The 17,672-nt window shown below is 58.7% G+C and overlaps 3 protein-coding genes across 13 annotated transcripts; 2 read left to right on the forward strand and 1 right to left on the reverse strand.

Annotated features, from left to right (window-relative positions):
• Positions 1 to 641: 641 nt before the first annotated feature.
• Positions 642 to 1,937, reverse strand: TMEM190 (transmembrane protein 190). Its single transcript, XM_025423892.3, has 5 exons — positions 1,800 to 1,937; positions 1,671 to 1,706; positions 1,179 to 1,304; positions 1,014 to 1,098; positions 642 to 926 (listed from the first exon to the last, which is right to left on the reverse strand). The coding sequence occupies exons 1-5, from the start codon at positions 1,855 to 1,857 to the stop codon at positions 686 to 688; spliced, it is 546 nt and encodes a 181-aa protein (XP_025279677.1). The 5' UTR covers positions 1,858 to 1,937; the 3' UTR covers positions 642 to 685.
• Positions 1,938 to 2,021: 84 nt separating this feature from the next.
• IL11 (interleukin 11) lies at positions 2,022 to 9,180 on the forward strand. 10 transcript variants are annotated; one of them, XM_025423890.3, is made up of 5 exons: positions 2,037 to 3,078; positions 7,267 to 7,439; positions 7,611 to 7,697; positions 7,824 to 7,985; positions 8,561 to 9,180. In XM_025423890.3, exons 3-5 carry the CDS (start codon positions 7,668 to 7,670, stop codon positions 8,729 to 8,731), a joined length of 363 nt encoding a protein of 120 aa, XP_025279675.1. In that variant the 5' UTR covers positions 2,037 to 3,078; positions 7,267 to 7,439; positions 7,611 to 7,667; the 3' UTR covers positions 8,732 to 9,180. The 10 variants fall into 10 exon arrangements, with proteins under 10 accessions (XP_025279667.1, XP_035568630.1, XP_025279670.1 ...); XM_025423889.3 differs by lacking the exon at positions 2,037 to 3,078 and adding an exon at positions 6,030 to 6,189; XM_025423882.3 differs by lacking the exons at positions 7,267 to 7,439; positions 7,611 to 7,697; positions 7,824 to 7,985; positions 8,561 to 9,180 and adding an exon at positions 3,355 to 5,786 and having other exon boundaries at positions 2,022 to 3,078.
• Positions 9,181 to 10,675: 1,495 nt separating this feature from the next.
• Positions 10,676 to 17,654, forward strand: GARIN5B (golgi associated RAB2 interactor family member 5B). 2 transcript variants are annotated; one of them, XM_049103043.1, is made up of 12 exons: positions 10,676 to 11,017; positions 11,214 to 11,368; positions 11,451 to 11,709; positions 12,041 to 12,065; positions 12,224 to 12,288; positions 12,380 to 12,480; positions 12,574 to 12,626; positions 12,711 to 12,787; positions 12,975 to 14,346; positions 14,407 to 15,301; positions 17,348 to 17,435; positions 17,525 to 17,654. In XM_049103043.1, the coding sequence occupies exons 1-11, from the start codon at positions 10,868 to 10,870 to the stop codon at positions 17,373 to 17,375; spliced, it is 3,180 nt and encodes a 1,059-aa protein (XP_048959000.1). In that variant the 5' UTR covers positions 10,676 to 10,867; the 3' UTR covers positions 17,376 to 17,435; positions 17,525 to 17,654. The 2 variants fall into 2 exon arrangements, with proteins under 2 accessions (XP_048959000.1, XP_025279680.1); XM_025423895.3 differs by having other exon boundaries at positions 12,975 to 15,301.
• Positions 17,655 to 17,672: the final 18 nt, after the last annotated feature.

Raw genomic sequence — 17,672 nt, forward strand, 5'->3', positions numbered from 1 at the left:
CACACAGCCCCACAGAGGCCTCAATCTCACAACCCTGAGGTCATGCCCTGAGTTGAAATCAAGAGTCCGCACCCACTGAGCCACCCAGGCGCCCCCGGGAGGAAGTGCTGATGGAGGGTAGCTGGCACGGGTGTGACACCTGAGGAAGGCCGGAGGGTTGGGCAGGACAAGTCTTGTGCTATACACGCTTCCAGGAAGATTTCTGCCCAGCCCCTGGAGAGTCTTGAGAATAAACCCGCTGGGGGCAGCCCATGTCCTGCAGGGAGTCCTGCCCTGGTCAGGCATTGGAGGCGAGGCAGGCTGGTCAGGCACAGGCTGGCAGAGGGGAGCGGGATCCCAAGAGTAGGTGGCAGAGACTGCCGGGCAATGGTGCTCCCGCAGGAAGGGAACAAGTCATGGCCCCATAGCTGCAGTATGCACCCTGGTCCAGGCCACCACCCATGTACTCAGCACGCCCTGTTTTCAGACCTCATTCGGCCCTGAACCCCATGATCACAGCTCAGCTCCCTGGCCCCTGCTTGCACACAACACACTCGCGCACGTGCACACACACACACACACACACACACACACACACACACACCTTGCCCCAGAGCTCAGGTCCCTCCTGTTCCCATGGTTCTGAGAAAAGACACCACACGTCCATATGCTATATCTGTATTGTGGGGTCCCCCCAGGGGTGCCCCTAATCTTCGTCCTCTCCACCTTCTGTTTCTTCACCCCCTTCTGTCGTCCCTTCCCCTTCAGTGGCTCCTGACACATCCGCGTTCCCCTCCGTAGGAAGGGAGGTTGGCACGCTGCCCGCAGATGTCTTTTTATCACTCAGAGTCCCCCGGTCCTTGGATAACAGAGAGACGGTCCTCGACAGGTCACATTTGCCCTTTAAGAACCCTGGAAGGTGCAGCATGTCCCGGCGCTTGGCCCACCTGGGAGGAGGGTACACACTCAGCCCTAACCAGGCTGACTGCTCCCCTGGGGTACGGGTGCCCACCCCAAGCCCCAACGCCACTTGCCAGAACAAGCAGATGCTGGAGATTAGGAAGAGGAGGCCTCCACATGTCCAGCCCAGCGCCCACATATGCTTCCTCCGCATAGTTTCTGAACAAAAGAGGCAGGTTTGAGACCTGGGAGTCTCAGTGGCCAGTCCTGCCCCAGGGACCCCACCTCCAGGCACTCACCATCTGGCCGCTGGTGGTAGCAGACCCCATCACGGTAGCAGCAGCGTAGACGCAGACAGAGATTGGGATTCTCGATTGCGGCCTGGCCCCCACAGCTCTCCCGGTCCCACACATCTCCCTCACAGCCTTGGGACAAACCACAAGTGGCAGCTATGTCACAGAGTCTGTCCCGAAGGCCTCAGAATGCCAGGGTCCCAAAGTCAGACTCCAGGCCTGCCTGCCTGGTCCTACTAATCTGTGCAGGACCCAGGAGTCCAGGCCCCCAGAGCTTCCTCCCTCAGGCCCCAGAGTCCAGGCTGCCAGCCCCTCCTCCCTCAGACCCAGGAATCCAGTCCCCCAGGCCCCTCCTTCCTCAGATCCGGGATCCAGGCCCCTAGCCTCCTTTTCCCTCAGACCCAGGAGTTCTGGCCTCCAGGCCCTATTCCCCTTAGACCCAAGAGTCTAGTCTGGGCTCCCTGTCCTTGGGAGACCAAGGTTTAATTCATTGCTCACTCCATGGATAGAAGAATCCCTGGATTCCATTCCCATCTGTGAAGAAAAAGGATTGGTGTTAGAGGAGGCTGTATGGAGGCTGAGGAGGCTCCCTGCCCAGCTCTTGGACCCTCACTTCATCCCCCTTACCTACTGAGCCCTGCATCAGCAGGAAAAGGCTCAAAGCTGGGATCCCAGAGGCCACCATGTTGCCTCCCCCAGACCCCTGGGGCCTCTGTGGGGACAGACCCTGAAGGCCATCACCCCAGCAACCAGCGGGGCCCCGCCCACCTGCCCACCCAGCTTTCAAGGTTCTAAATTCTGTTGCTAGGGAGCCACCTGAGCAGTGGGGGAGAAGGAAGGAGGGGGTCACACTGGCCTGGTCATGCCTGGTTGTTAAGAAGTTGCTTCCTTAGCAACCAGGCGGAAAGGTCCATGGGGGTGGGGGAGGGGGCCTGGGCATCAAAGGAGCCTCCTTATCGGCTTGAGCAGAAAGCAGGTGGTGGTCTAAGGCACCTCTTGCTTGCCAACCAGGGGACCCAAAGACAGGGGCCTGGGAGACCTTACTGCCAGAGAATCCCTCTGCTTAGTAACCTGATGCCTGCGGGCAGCTCTCCTGAGACATCGTTGCCAGGGTCTTCCCCCTAGCAACCAGGGCGTGTTGGGGGGGCCTGAGGCTCACTGAGCCCCATTGTTAGGAAGGACCCCCCACTAATGACCCGGTGGCCTGGGAGGACACAGGGGAAGTGGGGGTTGGGCCAGAGGTCAGAGCACTTGCTCAGGAGTCCTCTTGTCCCAAAAGCACTCCAGGCCTCCCAGTGGAGAATGGATGGGGGATGTGTAAGGGCCCATGGATATGGGAGGGTGGCTCATGGGCAGGAAGACCTTCCCTGAGGCCTGTCTCTCCACCCACAAATGGGGAGAGGGGTCCAGGGGTCCACGTGGAGGCCCTCAAGGTCACCATTTGTTTCCCCTCAGAGGGGCTGGGTTGGGACCATGATTCCTAGTCCTCTCAGGTGAACCTTCATTCAACTTTGTAGTACAGTGAAGAGGGGGGCAGTGTGGCTTTGGGGGCTGGATTTCTGAGGAGGGGCTGGGGGCCTGGACTCCTGGGTCTGAGGGAGGAGGGAGCTGAGGGCCTGGACTCCTGGGTCTGAAGGAGGAGGCTGGGGGTCTGGACTCCAGGGTCTGAGTGGGGAAGGACTTGGGGCTGGGACCCCTGGGTCTGAGGGAGGAGGTGGCTGGGGGCCCAGACCCCTGTGTCTGAGGGAGGAGGAGGCCAAAGACCAGGTCTGAGGGCAGCTGTCCAGGAGTCCAGACCCCATTTCTCAAGAAGCCCTGTGAGTCTGACTCCCGCTCTGCGCATCTCTTGTAAACATCCTGGTGGGAGCTGAGTGGCCCTGGGCTGCCTCCGTCAGAGATGACACAGGTTAGAGGGGGCTCAGCAGGGGGCCGGGGGTGGGGGGTCATAGGGGTTGTGAGGCTGAGGCCAGCAGCTGATGACCATTTCCTGTGTCAACATCATCTGGACCCACTTCGCAATTCCCGGGATTCCTCAGGGATCAAGGAGGGGGTGGGGGGCGGGGCTGCCGGGCCCTGGACCTCGGCTTGGGACTGGGGGGGCCCCCCCCCCGCCCTCACGGCCCTCACCGCTAATGACAGGTTTGGGCTGCTTCTGCGGCCTGCCTGCCCCGTCACCCCCTAGAGGCCAGACAGGACCCCCCAGGGACAGACAGACGGACACACACAGCCTCGGACCTGCTGACCTCACACCAGCCAGTCTTCCCTTGCCCACGGGCAGCACATGAGCCAGGACCCCTGCTCCTGGCTCGTATCCCAGCAGCATCTTACCAATGTTTGTGACCACCCCAGCACTGGGTCTCCCGAGCCTTGTCTCTGAGCCTCTGAGCTTCTTTGTGTGTCTATAGATCACATTGTTTTGCATCCTTGTCTTTTTCTCACTCTGGATGTCTGTGCTCTGGTCCCTTTCCGTTTGTTGGTGTCATCTTGCCACTTTTTGTGACTCCCCAATCCTGCCTGTCAGTGTCTGTCCCCCATCCCTTCTTGCTCTTCTAGCAAAGGAAATAATCTAAGCCGCATCCCTGTCTTGAAGACTCAGGGTCCTGCGTAATCCCTGACCTCCTGCCTCGCACTCACCCAGTCTCCCTCAGCCTCCTGAAGCCAGGGAAGATGGAAGATGGGGAAAGATGACCCCACGGCCCCAGGGTGCGGGCCAAGGCAAGATAATCCAGGGGGACAGGCACCAGCCAGGACACTGGCCCGGCCCCAGACTCCTGACCTTTCCAGTAGAGCATTCCCCAAACAGCAGAATGGCCACACCTTTTTCTCCACCTGGGAACCAGGGTTTAGGGCGTGGACACCTGACATCAAGGTCTGAAGGAGGAGGAGGCTGGGGGTTCAGGGTCTGGGGTGGCCCCCCAGGTTCCCAGTGGAAGGGGCTGCCATTGCATGATCCCTATTGTTGCTCTCAGACTGGCCCCAGGCCCAGTCCCCATCCCCTCAGGCCAGTCCATCCCCCAGGCTGGTGGCCTGAGTCACCTTGGCTGGCCCCGCCGGTCTGGGGGGGGGGGCTACGTCAGTTCTCCCCTCACTGACGCAGCCTCAGGCCCCCCCACGCTGACTCAGCCGGAAACAGGCCCCCTGAGGGGCGGAGACCCAGTGGTCAGAGGCCTGGGTCCCTGCGGGAGTAGAGCAGGAGCTGGGGAGGGCCCCTGGGGGGCCCTGGAAGGGGTGGCCATGACAGACCGAGAGAGCGTGCTCTTACCTGAGGCAATGAGGTCATGTCCCACCATGGGGGGGCTGTGACCTCACCTCCCCAGGGACTTGAGCAGTCACCCTCCCCCAGTGGTGGGGAATGGGAGGTGGAGGACTTTAGCCCTCATTCATCCCTGGAGCCCCCCTGCCAGCTCAGCAGTTTTGAAGGCCAGGAGAGGGCCTGCAGGGGGACCCTTAGAAATCTGTGTCACTTTTTCTTCTTACTCCCATCCCGTCTTTCACTAGGAGGGGAGATCCTTCTGGGGATGAGGCTCTGGACCTGGTCCCTCACTGGCTCTGCTCAGTGGACTTGGTGCTCATCCCGATGCCTCTGTCTGCAATGCTGTCCTCCCACCCCACCCCACCCCCGCTGTCAGCATGTCTCCCTCTCCTGCTCTGGTGTCCCGTGCAGTGTACTGCTACCTCTGCCCTGTTCCTGTCTCCACTCCCTGGCCGAGCCGCTCTCTTCTTGTGTCTGTCACCCTCATTATCATGCCTGCTCATTCACCATCTCCAGCTCTCACACTGGATATTACATCCTTCTCTGGGTCTCCCTGCATGTGTTAATAAAAATCAAGGAAGAGAATTGCAATGGCTCATATTTGTTTATATTGACAGCTGACCCTGTGCCTTACACGAGGGAACTCATCCTTACCCAGGTGTTGGGGTGTGTGTGTGGATGGGTGGAACGGCTGCTGGGTTATCCCCATTTCACAGATAAGGAAACTGAGGCACAGAGAGGGTGCAACAGCACCTGTGCAAGGTCCCACCTCATCTGGGCTTCTCACGCTCTCTCAGTCCCCTGTCTCTGCTGTTCCCCCCCCACTGCAGATTCTGCCCATCACTGCCGCCATGGCTCAGCACCTCCATCTCTGTGTGCCTACATATCCTGGGGCCTCTGCAGCTTTGTCACCTGCTGCCTGCCTCCCCTCTAAGCCTGCAACAATCTGTCCCTTTTTCTCCTGGTGTCTCTCTGCTCCTGCAATGTGTCTGCTTGGTGTGCCCATTTCTCCGTGTGTCATCTCTATCTCTGCAGTTCAGACTCTTGTCTCTGTCCCAGGGTCCCCCTCATCTCTCCAAGCGTCTCTGTCTTCTTGCTCGGGTCTCACACTCTCCTCCGCTCGCTTTCTCTGTCCCTTGGAGTCTCTCTGCCTCGCTCATCCATGTCCCCAGGCCTGTGTCCTGTGGCCCTGTCCCCAGCTCTCCCCCAGCCTCCCCTCCTCTCAGTCTGTCCGGTCCAGCCAACCCCCTGACCGCAGACCCCCTGCCCACAGCCCACAGCCGGGCCCCAGCTCTCCAGCCGCGGGTGTCTGCCCCTGTGGCGGCCTGGGCCCAGGAGGTGGAGGGAGGGGACGCCAATGACCTCACCAGCCCCTCTCCGACCACCCCCCCCCTTTCTCTTTTCAACTTTTCCAACTTTTCCTTCTGTGCCCTCCTCTGAGCAAGGCAGCGTGAGCCCTGCGAGGCAGCCGGCTCTGTCTGAATGGAAAAGGCAGGCAGGGAGGGTGAGTCAGGATGTGTCAGGCCGCCCTCCCCTGCCGCCTGCCCCCCGCCCGCCCGCCCTGGCCCCCTATATAACCCCCCAGGCGTACACACTCCCTCACTGCCACGGCCCTCGCTGCTCACACGCACATGCCTCCCCTCCCCAGGCCGAGGCCCAGCTGACCCCCAGGGCTCCCCAACGGCAGCGGACAGGGAAGGGTTAAAGGCCCCCAGCTCCCTGCCCCCTGCCCTGGGGAACACTTGCCCTGTGGGGACATGAACAGTAAGTTGGTTCAAGTTCATGGGGTGGGGGGGACAGGAAGGGAGGAGGGAGGGACCGTGGCGAGGAGGGTGGGGAGCAGACTGGCACAGCGGACAGAGAGGGAGCCACGGGGAGGCAGAGACAGAGAGGAAGGAGATTCCGAGAAAGCAGGAGGCCCGGAGAAGAGACGGGAGGACGAATCTCAGACGCCGAGAGGCGCGCAGGGCAGAGCGAGGGAGATGGGGACCCCCAGACAGACAGAGGCCGGGAGGTGACCGACCCCCCAAGGGCCCGGGACCCCCATTCCTCCCGACAGAGAGGTTCCGGGAGGGAAACGGAGGCAGAGAGCCCCAGGAGGTGAGCGCCAAGTCCAGAGCACCGACCTCAGTCAGGGGGAGGAGAGGAAGAGAGACCGCGGTGCAAGACAGGAACGGGACAGCCAGACCGTGCGGACCGACCGGCAGACAGCGGCGGGGGAGGGCCCGGGGGGCGGGCTGGGGGTGTGATGCGGGAGCGGGGCGGCCCGGGGGGCGCTGATTGGCTGGCGGGCGCGGGGGTGGGCGGGGCGGCGGGGGATGGGCTGGGGAGAAGCGCGCGGGCCGGAGCCCCCAAGTCCTGCGCCGCCGCCGGGTCCCGCTCGGCGCCCGAGCCGCTGCCTCTCCCCGCCCAGGTGTGCTCCGTGGGCGTCCCCGGCACCTCGGCCGGGCCTCCTGCGGCCCGCTAGGGGGCAGGGGTGCCTCCCAGGAAGGGGTCTGGGCCCCTGCCCGTCCGGGTCTCCTAACCCAGCTCTAGCTCCAGCTCGGGCTCCCGAGGCCCGGGGAGGGGGCAGGTTCTGGCCTGTGCCTCCCCCCCTCATGCCCCGCCCCGGGGCCCAGATTCCGGCGTCCGGGGGCGGACGGGAGACGCCCGGCCCGTCTACCCGCCCCGGGCCGCGTCTGCTCCGACGGGCGGGGCAGCCAGAGCCGGAGAGGGAGAAAGAAGCCCGCCCCGGGCCTGCGACCTGCCGCGGGCGCTCCACCTTGGGACTCTAGACCCCCAGTCCCTCCCGCCTCAGACCCACCAGTCCGGTCTGAGCTCTCGGCCTCCTCCCGCCCCCAGGTGTTTGCTGCCTGGTCCTGGTCGCTCTGAGCCTGTGGCCAGATAGAGCTGCTGCCCCGGGGCCACCTCCTGGCCCCCCACGGGCCTCCCCAGACCCTCGGGCTGAGCTGGACAGCGCCGTCCTCCTGACCCGCTCCCTCCTGGCGGACACCCGGCAGCTGGCTGCACAGCTGGTAGGAGAGGCTGGAGGGGCCGGGCTGGGACGGGGACCAAGAGCGGGGAGGGCTTCTGGGCTACCACGGTGGCAGAGTCGGAGGGGAGGGAGGAGTTTGGGGCCTGTCTGGAGGATGGAGAGACCCTTGGAGTTGGGCAGGGTCCCCCTCAAGGCTTCTTTGCCCCCGCAGAGAGACAAATTTCCAGCCGACGGAGACCACAACCTGGACTCTCTTCCCACCTTGGCCATGAGTGCAGGGGCGCTGGGAGCCCTACAGGTAAGGGAAGGGAGCTTGGATAGGGGCAAAGGTGAGATCTGGGCAGTGGGGGGGTGGGGTGTGCATGGGAGATTGGGGCCAGGCAGTGGCAGGTATTCCCTGATGCCCGCATACCCTGTGTCCTAGCTCCCAGGTGTGCTGACACGACTGCGGGCGGACCTGTTTTCCTACCTGCGGCATGTACAATGGCTGCGCCGGGCGGGGGGCCCTTCCTTGCGGACCTTGGAGCCAGAGCTGGGTGCCCTGCAGGCCCGGCTGGACCGCTTGCTGCGCCGGCTGCAGCTCCTGGTAGGACACCTCAGCTCCCAGACCTGACACCTAGACTTGAAACCCGAGACCTGCTCTGAGACCCTTGCCCCTGTCCCTCAAATCCTGTTGGCCCCGAGACCCCCAGACCCTGACCTAAGGCAGCCTGGAGACCCTGGCTCTGCTATCTCCAGACCTCAAGAACCTAGACCCTGAGGTCTCAAATGAGAAGACCCCACACCTTGAGCTCTGAGTCCCTAAGACCTCAGATGCTGGTCATTAGCCCTCAGGACCTCCAAACCCTGACTGCTAAAATCCTAGACCCAAGGACTCTGAGATCAGAAAACTTCAGATAGTTCTGGACCTCAAAGTCCAGCTCCCAGTTCTGAGACCCTAGCCCTCACCCATGAATTCCTGAGCTTGGATAGGAGAGACCTCACGTCTCCAACATGCTGAGAACTGTCCATTCAGAAACCATACCTCACAAGCTAGAGACACTACGGGAGGATGTAGCCTGGACTCCCCAAGACCCCATTCAGTAGAGGCTCCAAACACCACTTCCCAGGACCCCCAATGCACCCCAGACCTATTGCTAACTTTCTGTTCTCTCCCAACAGATGTCCCGCCTGGCCTTACCCCAAGCACCCCCAGACCCACCAGCTCCCCCGCTAGCCCCCCCGGCTTCAGCCTGGGGAGGCATCCGGGCAGCCCATGCCATTCTTGGGGGGCTGCACCTGACCCTTGACTGGGCTGTGCGGGGCTTGCTGCTGCTGAAGACTCGGCTGTGACCTGCCACCCAGAACCATCAATGTCCTTCAATGCCACATCTTATTTATTTATTTATTTTGGGACTGGGGGCATGGCAGCCAGAAGACACCCTCTCTTTTTCTCCCCCTAAATAGAGACAGTCACTCCAGGAGACCAGGGCAGAGTAGGGGGGGTATCTGTGCCTTATTTATACTTATTTATTTAAGGGGGTGGGTGGGAGGCAGGTGGACTTGAGGACCAAAGGGGCAGGGAACTGGAGTCCTGGATTCTTGAATCTCTTAAGAAGTCTGGCCACAGTGTTTCCTTGTCCCTCAACCTTCTGGGCCTGGGCAAGAACCTATATTATTTATTAAACAATTACTTTTTATGTTGGGGTGGGGAGGGAAGGGAAAGGAAGTCTGGGTTTTTGTACAAAAATGTGAGAAACCTTTGTAAGATGGAGAAGGGGGAATTAAATTTGTCAAACACATCCACTTAGAGGCGATTTCTCTGAGGGCTGGGACGGGGTACTTGACACTGGGGTTTCTGGAGCAATGGAAGGTTCCAGAAAGCCATCCTATGACCTACAATACTTGTATGTGACAAAGTATGTGTGCAAATTTGACATTGTTCATCATGGCAATGTTCACAACAGCAAATCAGTAACAGCCTAGATGTCCAACAATGAGGGATGGTTTAATAAATTACACCTGTCCAAGTGATGGAATTCCATTAGCCAGGCAGAGGGGATGCCACAGAGGCGCCATTAAGGCAGAGAGAAAGGAAGTTAGTAAACACTGCACGATTCCCATTTTGTGTTTGGATGGATAGATGGATGGATGGATAGATATATAGATGTTTTTAGAAGTCCTAGAATATGGGGCACCTGGCTGGCTCAGTAGCGCATGTGACTCTTGATCTCAGGAGTTCCAGCCACACATTGAGCATGAAGTTTACTTATAAAAAAAATAAAAAAAAAATGGGGCAGCCTGGGTGGTTCAGCAGTTTAGCACCGCCTTCAGCTCAGGTTGTGATCCTGGAGTCCCGGGATCAAGTCCCACGTCGGGCTCTCTGCAGGGAGCCTGCTTCTCTCTCTCTCTGTCTCTCATGAATAAATAAATAAAATCTTTTTTAAAAAATTACAAATCTTTAAAAAAAATAATAGTAAGTCCTAGAAGAAAATGCACCAAAATGTTGACAGTGGTCCCTTTAGGGTGGAAGGCTGGGTGGAGTTATGGGTGACTTTTATTATTTGCACTTGTCTGTATAATCCAGAATTTCTATCATGACCACCTAGTTTACATGACACTTAAAATATATATATATATACTTTTTAGAATGACAGAATATCAGTCAACCCCTTCCCCTCAAATAAGCCCTCAGAAGAAGGGTCATTGCCCACTGAGTGCCTGCTCTGGGCTGTGCCTCAAGTGTGAGGTTTTACTCACTTGATCCCCTGAATGTTCCATTATGCCCCACTTTACAGATGAGGCTGGAGGGGGGGTGGCCCTTGTTAAGGTCACATGGCTAGGGAGAGACACCTGTGATTCTGCCAGAGGTCTGGCTCATTCCAAAGTGCATGTACATCCCTTTATAACCCATGTTTCAGCAGTTGTTGCCACAGACACAAATCAGTGACATCTGGGGAAACTGAGGCCCAGTGGAAGATATGGGTCTTACTCAAGTCTTACTAGAGAAAGGTCAGTGGTGAGTTGGAGCTGTACTCAGAGCCTCCCTTCTTAAGAGTCAGAAACTCTGGTTAATTATCCAAGACAGCCCCTCCTTCCCCTCCAAGGGTTTCCACTAGTTTGGGTCCGGAGTGGGGACTTCTGATTCACACACTCCAGCCCTCAAGACTCTAGGCCACAACCTGGAGCAGAAGGGAGTGCATGCCCCCCAGAGAGTTCCCAGAAAGAGTCCTACACGTGTCTGATGAGGTCACAAAGCCTGTCCACCAGAAGGCTCCTCCCCCAGGCCAGGGCTGACCGCCCCCCCCTCCCTGAAGGGCCTGGCCAAGCCCTAGGGAAGCTCCACCCTCTGCAGCCCCTGAGCTCCCCGCACCTGTGAAGCCCAAAGGGCCAGGCCCAGTGGGCTGGGGGACACAGGGCAGGCCATGCACCCAGGCACCTGGGCCCCTGACTCTGTGTCCGTGGTGACTCGTCTTTTCTCCAGATGCCATGAACCGCTTTCGGAACATGAGGCGCATGGAGCCATTCCAGGGCCCCTCAAAATGGGTCCCCACTCTGGGCGAGCTGCAGAAGACCCTCCAGAAGGGCGAGTACCTGCCCCTCCGCCCGCTGCCCATGTTCGAGAGTAACTTTGTCCAGGTCCCCAGCTTCCTGCACCCTGGGGAGGAGCGGGGCAGGGGGGGATTGAGACCCCCCCAGAGCTGGGGGGATTGTAACCCAGACAAGCACAGGGCAGCGGTGGGTGGGGGGGCTTAGCTGGCAGGGGGCTTGGGCTGGGGATACCAGAGGAGCACAGGAGAAAGGAGTGGTCCCAGCCCCTCTCCCTGCCCCCCAGGTGACCAATCGAGGGGCCCCCGTGTACGTGCACCACAGAACCAACCGCCTGACCATGGGTGTGGCCGCCTCCCTGCCAGGCCTGGTACTGCCTGACATCCTGCTGATCGCTCAGCCCCCAGAGGGCAAGGAGTGCTCCAACCTCGTCCTCACCAGGTGCCAGCATCCCCCCACGAATCTGCCCCTGCCCTGTCCCATCTCCTGCTCTACTATCTCCATCTTCTGCCCCCTGCCCCAGGATGCTCCCGCTGGACCTGGCTCACCTCTACGTGCATGATCTGTCTGCCTGGCGTCTGAAACTGCGCCTGGTCACGGGCCGCTACTACTACCTGGAGCTGGACGCCCCTGATAAAGAGGTTGGCTTCCTGTTTGACCGCTGGATCCGTCTCATCAACCTGCTCCAGGAGCCTGCCACAACCTGGGCCCCCAGGACTCTGAATACACCCACCACGGACCTGGCCCATGTTGTACCTCCTGCCTCCACCTGGCGCCTCCAGGTGGGCACTGCCCTCCAGCCCCTGGGGGCAGCTATGGTTTTAGAATTCAGAGCCAAGACCAACAGCCTGAAATGCAGAATCCCAAGAATTAAGGGTGGTGGCCTTGGGACTCCTGGATGACAGAGGAGGGGCTGGGAGCTGGACTCCTGGGTCTGAGGGAGGAGGGGCCTGGGGGACTAAATTCCAGGGTTTGCAGGAGCAGAGGACAGGACCCTTGAGTCCTGGCAGGAGGTTGGGCTGAGATCCTGGAGTCCTGGCCTGGGTAGGCAACAGAGATGTGGAAACCAGGAGGAGGCCAGCCCTCCTGACTGCCCTCCCTCCCTGTCCACAGGCCCAGCCACAGTCCAAACGTTCAGGTGAGCAGGCTCAGTGTCCATCAGGCTCTCCCTGCTTCTCAGCTTCTCCTGCACTAGGCATGGTCACACCTCCCCCCCTCCACTGGCCAAGCCCCTTGCACAACTCCCTGCATCCTTCCTGTCAAGGACCCTGACTCAAAGCCCCCTCTCCTCTGCAGTCATGATTGTCGAGCCCACCTTTCCTTACAAGTTGCTGGCATCTCAGAGACAGAAGAAGGCCAAGGTGAGCAGGCCAGGCTGGCCTGGCTGCTGAGGGGTGGGGGCTGGAGGTGCTGAGCCTCTGGACTGCCCTATATCTCTCCTCTCACTGCCAGACTCTCAAGCGCAAATTCAAGTCTCAGGCTGTGGGCGATTCTGTGCCTCTCATATGGTCACAGATGGAGCATGCTAAAGCTAAAAAGAAATCTGCAGAAAAGTAAGCTTAGGGTCTCGCTCCCGAAGGGAGGCAGGGGAAGGGTGAGGACCCTGGTGCAGATGCCATCAGAGTCACATCACATTGCTCCCACAGGTCCCAACCACACCTCCACCCAGACAGATCTCAGACCCAAATCCAGATTTCCGGTAAGTATGCCACCCCCTCTATGTATGGACCCCCAAGGTTCTAGCCCTTCCCCTGAAAGCTCAGACTGTTTTCTTTCCACCCAGAGAAGCCCAGCATCACCATCCGTACCATCTTCAGCATCATTTCCAATACCATCAACCACACACAGTCCTCTTCTAAGGCAGCTATTTACTGGGGACCCAACTCTTAGTCTGAGGGAGGAGGGGCTAGAGGCCTGGACTCCTGGGTCTGAGGGAGGAGGGGCTGGAGCCTGGACTCCTGGGTCTGAAGGAGGAGGGGCTGGGGCCTGGGTCTCAGAGCCTCCCCTGGTCCTGATGGTTCTTCGTCTTTCTTCGACCTATCTCCAGCCTTGCTCTTCTGACTCTGACCTGGGCACAGTCCTGGGAGGTCTAGTTGAGACCCCTGTACGCTGTATCTCGGAGGAGAGCGCTGGTCCTTCCTTGGCGGGCTCCTATGAAAACTTGGACCCGTACCTGTGGCAGCAGGATATCGAACACCTGATAGATCCTGATTCCAGCACGCTGTCATCTTCCTCCTTTTCCCCAGCCCCAGGCCCTCCGGCCTTCTACCTCCGTGCCCCCTACTCCTCCTTCCGCAAGCACAAGGAAAGGCCCCGGGTCCCGGGATCTGGGCAGAGGCAGCGGCTGCCACCCTCCCAGAAGACCCAGTCTATCCGTGCTACCTCTTGGAAGGTTCCATTCATCCTTGACCAATCCAAGAAGGTCTCGGCAGCGCATGCTCCAACCCAGAAGACCTCAACTGGTGCTGGCCCATCCCGGAGGGTCCCAGTGGCACCTGTTGCTTCTCAAAAGGCACCTGTCACACGGGGCCCGTCTCGGAAGGTGCCCCCTGCATTGGCTACTTCCCAGAAGGCCCCCACAATACACGGCTCAGCCCGGAAGGCCCCACCTGCACCAGCCATTTCCCGGAAGGCCCCAGTTGTATCTGTCCCATCTCGGAAGGCCCCACCTGGGTTGGCTATTCCACAGAAGGCTACAGCCATACCTGTCCTATCTCAGAAGGCCCAACCCATACCTGCTTTGCCCCCAAAGACTGCGCCCCACACTGTCCGAAACAGGAAATCTTTGTTCCTCCCTACGCCATCTCAGAGGGCTCTGATCTCTCCCACTCAGGACCAGGGGACCCTGGATGAGGTTGATTTGGGCATGTTGCCCAGATTAGGTTCTATGAGGAATGTGCCTAAGAGAAGCAAGCGAGAAGGGATGCCAGAGCCCATGATGTTTGTAAGCACCCATGAGATGGACCTGGTAGAGACGAGGACCAAGAAAACCTCCCTGGAGCTGCCTTTCACTACCACAGAGAGGGAGTCATCGGAGGTGGTGATCAGCAAAGCCCATGAGATCAACGTGGACGGCCTGAAAGGCAGGAGCTGGTTGGAAGACAAAGTGCAGAGGAAGAAGGAGGAGAGGGCTCTGGACATTCCTGGCTTCAAGTCCAAGGAGATGAGGCAGCAGCACAAGTGGCTCAAGACTGAGGAGCTGACCATTGAGGGACCCCCGGAAGAGCAGAGCAGGCCCTTCTCAGTGGAGGGGCTCACCCTTGCCAAGCTGATTATCATGGCCAACTCCAAAGAGCCGCCCCAGAGACCACCTGTAGTCCGTCTGCCCTCCTGGCTCTCGGTCGCCCAGGTGTCTGCCATGCCAACAGAGAGTACGGTGCCCACCAAGCCCCATAAAGAGCCCCCAGCAGAGAAGACACCTGTGGTGGCTAAGGAGAAGCCCCCAGTGCACACCTGGGTGCCCCCACCAGAGAAGACACCTGTGGTGGCTAAGGAGAAGCCCCCAGTGCACACCTGGGTGCCCCCCCCAGAGAAGACACCTGTGGTGGCTAAGGAGAAGCCCCCAGTGCACACCTGGGTGCCCCCACCAGAGAAGACACTTGTGGCAGCTAGGGAGCAGTCCCCAGTGCGTAGCTGGGTGCCCTCGCCAGAGAAGACACCTGTGGCGGCTAAAGAGCAGTCCCTGTTGGACAGCTGGGTCTCCTCATCGGAGGGCACATCTGTGGAGGCTAAGGAGCAGTCCCCAGTGCGCAGCTGGGTGCCCTCATCGGAAGGGACACCTGTGGCCGCTAAGGAGCAGTCCCCGGCACAAAGCTGGGTGCCCTCATCGGAGGGGACACCTGGGGTGGCTAAGGAGCAGTCCCCAGCACGCAGCTGGATATCCTCGTTGGAGGGGGCACCTGGGGCAGCTAGGGAGCAGTCCCAGGTGAGCCCCTGGGTGAAGGGGAAAATGCATGAGTGGGCAGAGAAGAGCAAGCATTCCTGGGTAGAGCAGGAAGCAAAGGTGGAGAGGTCATCCCAGGACTCAACGGGACCTTCCGAAGTGTACTATCTCCATGAGCTGGAATCCAGCAGCCGTAACACAGACACAGCCTCCCCACCTCCCATCCCTCTGCCTGCATCAGAGTGGGAGAGTACACCCCAGTCGCCCATGTCACTGAGCCCCATCTCAAAGATGGAGCCTGGGATATCCTCAGAGTCCAGCGTACCTCAAGAGCCCCAGGAGCTCAAAGAGATGTCAGACCATAGCCCTCTGACCATCACCGACTTGTCCTCAGAGGTCTTGCCCTCACCCTTGGAAGCTGAGAGTGTGACAGACGTAGCAACCAGTGGGGAGAAGACAGATGAATTGGATGCCTTTAGTCCTTCAGCCAGGTACTTGGGGCGAAGCTGACATGTTCTGTCAAAGCCATTATCTGCGAGGTAGAGAGGATCATGCCCTCTTTTTTCACTTTTGCTCATGGACTTGAGATATAGTGAGTGTGGACTTGTGCCAGGCCTTGCTCTAAGCACTGAGGGTACCGCACTGAGCAATTTGGGGAGTACACACTCCTACCGTCTTGTGCGTAGAGCCCAGGGTAGCTGTTCCACATCCTACAGCACACAGGATGGTGTCCCCCCACTCCCATCCCCAGCAAAGAATGATCCACGCAAAATAACAGGTGGGCTGAAGTTGGGAATCCTGATGATAGAAACGAAGTCAGTTACGTGGTGTGATACAAGGTGATAGCCTCATGGGAAAACAGCAGAGTAGAGGGGCTGGGAGGGAAGGCAGGTGGCCTCCAGTATTGGGCTGGTTGGTCCAGGAGGGCCTCAGTGAGCTGATGTCACTTGTGTGAAAGACCTGAAGGAAAAGAAGGAGGATGCCATTCACACATCAGGCACAAATATATCTGTGTGCAGTATCTTGGACCAGGAGTGAGTTCCAGGGGACCTCAGAGTAGGGAATGCAGTAAAAAAAAAAAAGTTATGGAAGTGGTGGTGATCATGTGGGACCTTGCAGGCCATTTTAAGAACTTTGGCTTTGATGCTGAGTGAGCTGGGGTGGGGGTGAGGGCTTTGAGCACAATGACTGGAACTGATGTTAGAGGGGCTCTCTGTGGCCCAAGCATAGAGAAAGTAAGGAGGCAAGGATGGAAGGCGGGAGAACAGGCAGGAGGCAGCTGCAGTGATCCAGGCATGAGATGGTATCAGTTGGGACAAGAGGGGGAGGTGTTGAAAGCGTTGAGAAGAAGCAGGATTCTGGAGATGATCTGATGGCTGAGCCAACAGATTGGCTCATGGGTTGGGCGTGTCCATGTGGCATCAAGGGCAACTGTAGGGCTTGGGGTCTGGGACACTGGGGAGATGTCGTGGCCATCAGCAGCAGCCAGAGAGGCTGTGAATGGAGCAGGTGGCAGGTAGAGGATCAGGAATTCCATTCTGGACATCTTAATTCTGAGATGTCTGGTGAGGATGCAGGGTAGGTAGCCAGATGTATCAAGAATGATGGGAAATCATTGGCCCATGGATAATTATTGCAAGCTATAAGACTGGAGGAGGTCTGCAACTAGCGAGCGTAGACCAAGAGAGTCCAAGGTGTTTGGAAAAGGGGAAACCATAGTCATGGTGGGCACACTGGTAAGAGATGGGCATCCCCAATGCCACAGGAAGGGAGCCCCTGCGTCTAATACCACAGCTAGGTGCAGGGAGAGGGGAGTGAGAAAAGGTGTTTGGATTTATCAGCAAAGATTGGATTATTTGTTGCATGGTAGTAACAAAGACCTGAATGGGGCAGGCCTAAGGAAACACAGGAAGCATGGAGTCACCTGCTGCAACCCTTGAAAACATGATGCTGAGCCAAAGGAGCCAGATGCAACAGGCCCCATAGGGATGCTTCCCTTTGTATGAAACTTGCAAGGCAGGCAAATCCAAGCAGGGATTGGGAGGGGTGGGGAGGGAACTCATACTGGGAACGGGGTCTCCTTTTGGGGTGATAAGACTTCTGGAATTCAGTGGTTGTGGTTGTACAACGTGGTGAATGTAATTAATGCCACTGAATTGTACACTTTAATATGGTTGCAAGGGTCAATTTTATGTGATGTGTATTCTCCACACTGTATGCCTACCTACCTAGACCAGCTTTTGCAAGCAGTTTGCTGGAAGGGGAGAAGGGACATGGATTGGTGGTTGGTGTAGGACGTGTGTGCCAGAGCATTTCTTGAGAGGAGAGAGGTATTAGTGCCTTTGGATGTTGGTGTGAAGGATCCACAGTCCAGCTTGATAGCAACTAGGCAGGAGGGGGAGGAGCCAGGGAGGTCCGCCAGGGCCAGGGAGACGCCGGTGGGGACCCTGTTCCAGCTTCCGCTCCATTTGCATGGGTTTACTGAGTATGCATGATGCTGACCCCTAAGCTCCCTTTGGCTTTCTCTCTCTCTCCAGCATGCACAGTTGGGAAAGCCCTCAATAGCAGGATTCCGAGGACTCCATCTCAGTTACCAAAGTGTCCAAAGGAGCCCAGCCTGGCCAGGTAGGCTGAAACCCCACAGCCCTGCCTCAGTCCTGGCACCGGGGTCCAGGAGCTCAGACCCCACCCTGGCTCTTTCCTCTTCCCCACAGGCCCCTAGAGTGCTTGCACCTCTACCGTAAGAAGCAGGGTGCCGAAAAGGCCAGGCGGGGGGATGCTCCCTCTCCGGTAGAGACCAGAGCTATCTATACGTTTATATATTGGGGGGCGGGGGGCGGGGCAGGGGAGAGCCGGCGGGGT

This window comes from Canis lupus, chromosome 1 (genome assembly GCF_003254725.2).
Source record: "Canis lupus dingo isolate Sandy chromosome 1, ASM325472v2, whole genome shotgun sequence".
NCBI lineage: Eukaryota > Metazoa > Chordata > Mammalia > Carnivora > Canidae > Canis > Canis lupus.

Coding starts and splice junctions, on each gene's coding strand:
- TMEM190 (XM_025423892.3), bottom strand. CDS start 1,857: ATGGTGGCCTCTGGGATCCCAGCTTTGAGCCTTTTCCTGCTGATGCAG. Junction 1,707..1,799: donor GCTGATGCAGGGCTCAGTAG/GTAAGGGGGATG, acceptor TTTTCTTCACAG/ATGGGAATGGAATCCAGGGA. Junction 1,305..1,670: donor GGGATTCTTCTATCCATGGA/GTGAGCAATGAA, acceptor GTTTGTCCCAAG/GCTGTGAGGGAGATGTGTGG.
- IL11 (XM_025423882.3), top strand. CDS start 4,451: ATGTCCCACCATGGGGGGGCTGTGACCTCACCTCCCCAGGGACTTGAG.
- GARIN5B (XM_025423895.3), top strand. CDS start 10,868: ATGAACCGCTTTCGGAACATGAGGCGCATGGAGCCATTCCAGGGCCCC. Junction 12,289..12,379: donor AGAGACAGAAGAAGGCCAAG/GTGAGCAGGCCA, acceptor TCTCACTGCCAG/ACTCTCAAGCGCAAATTCAA. Junction 15,302..17,347: donor GCCTTTAGTCCTTCAGCCAG/GTACTTGGGGCG, acceptor CTCTCTCTCCAG/CATGCACAGTTGGGAAAGCC.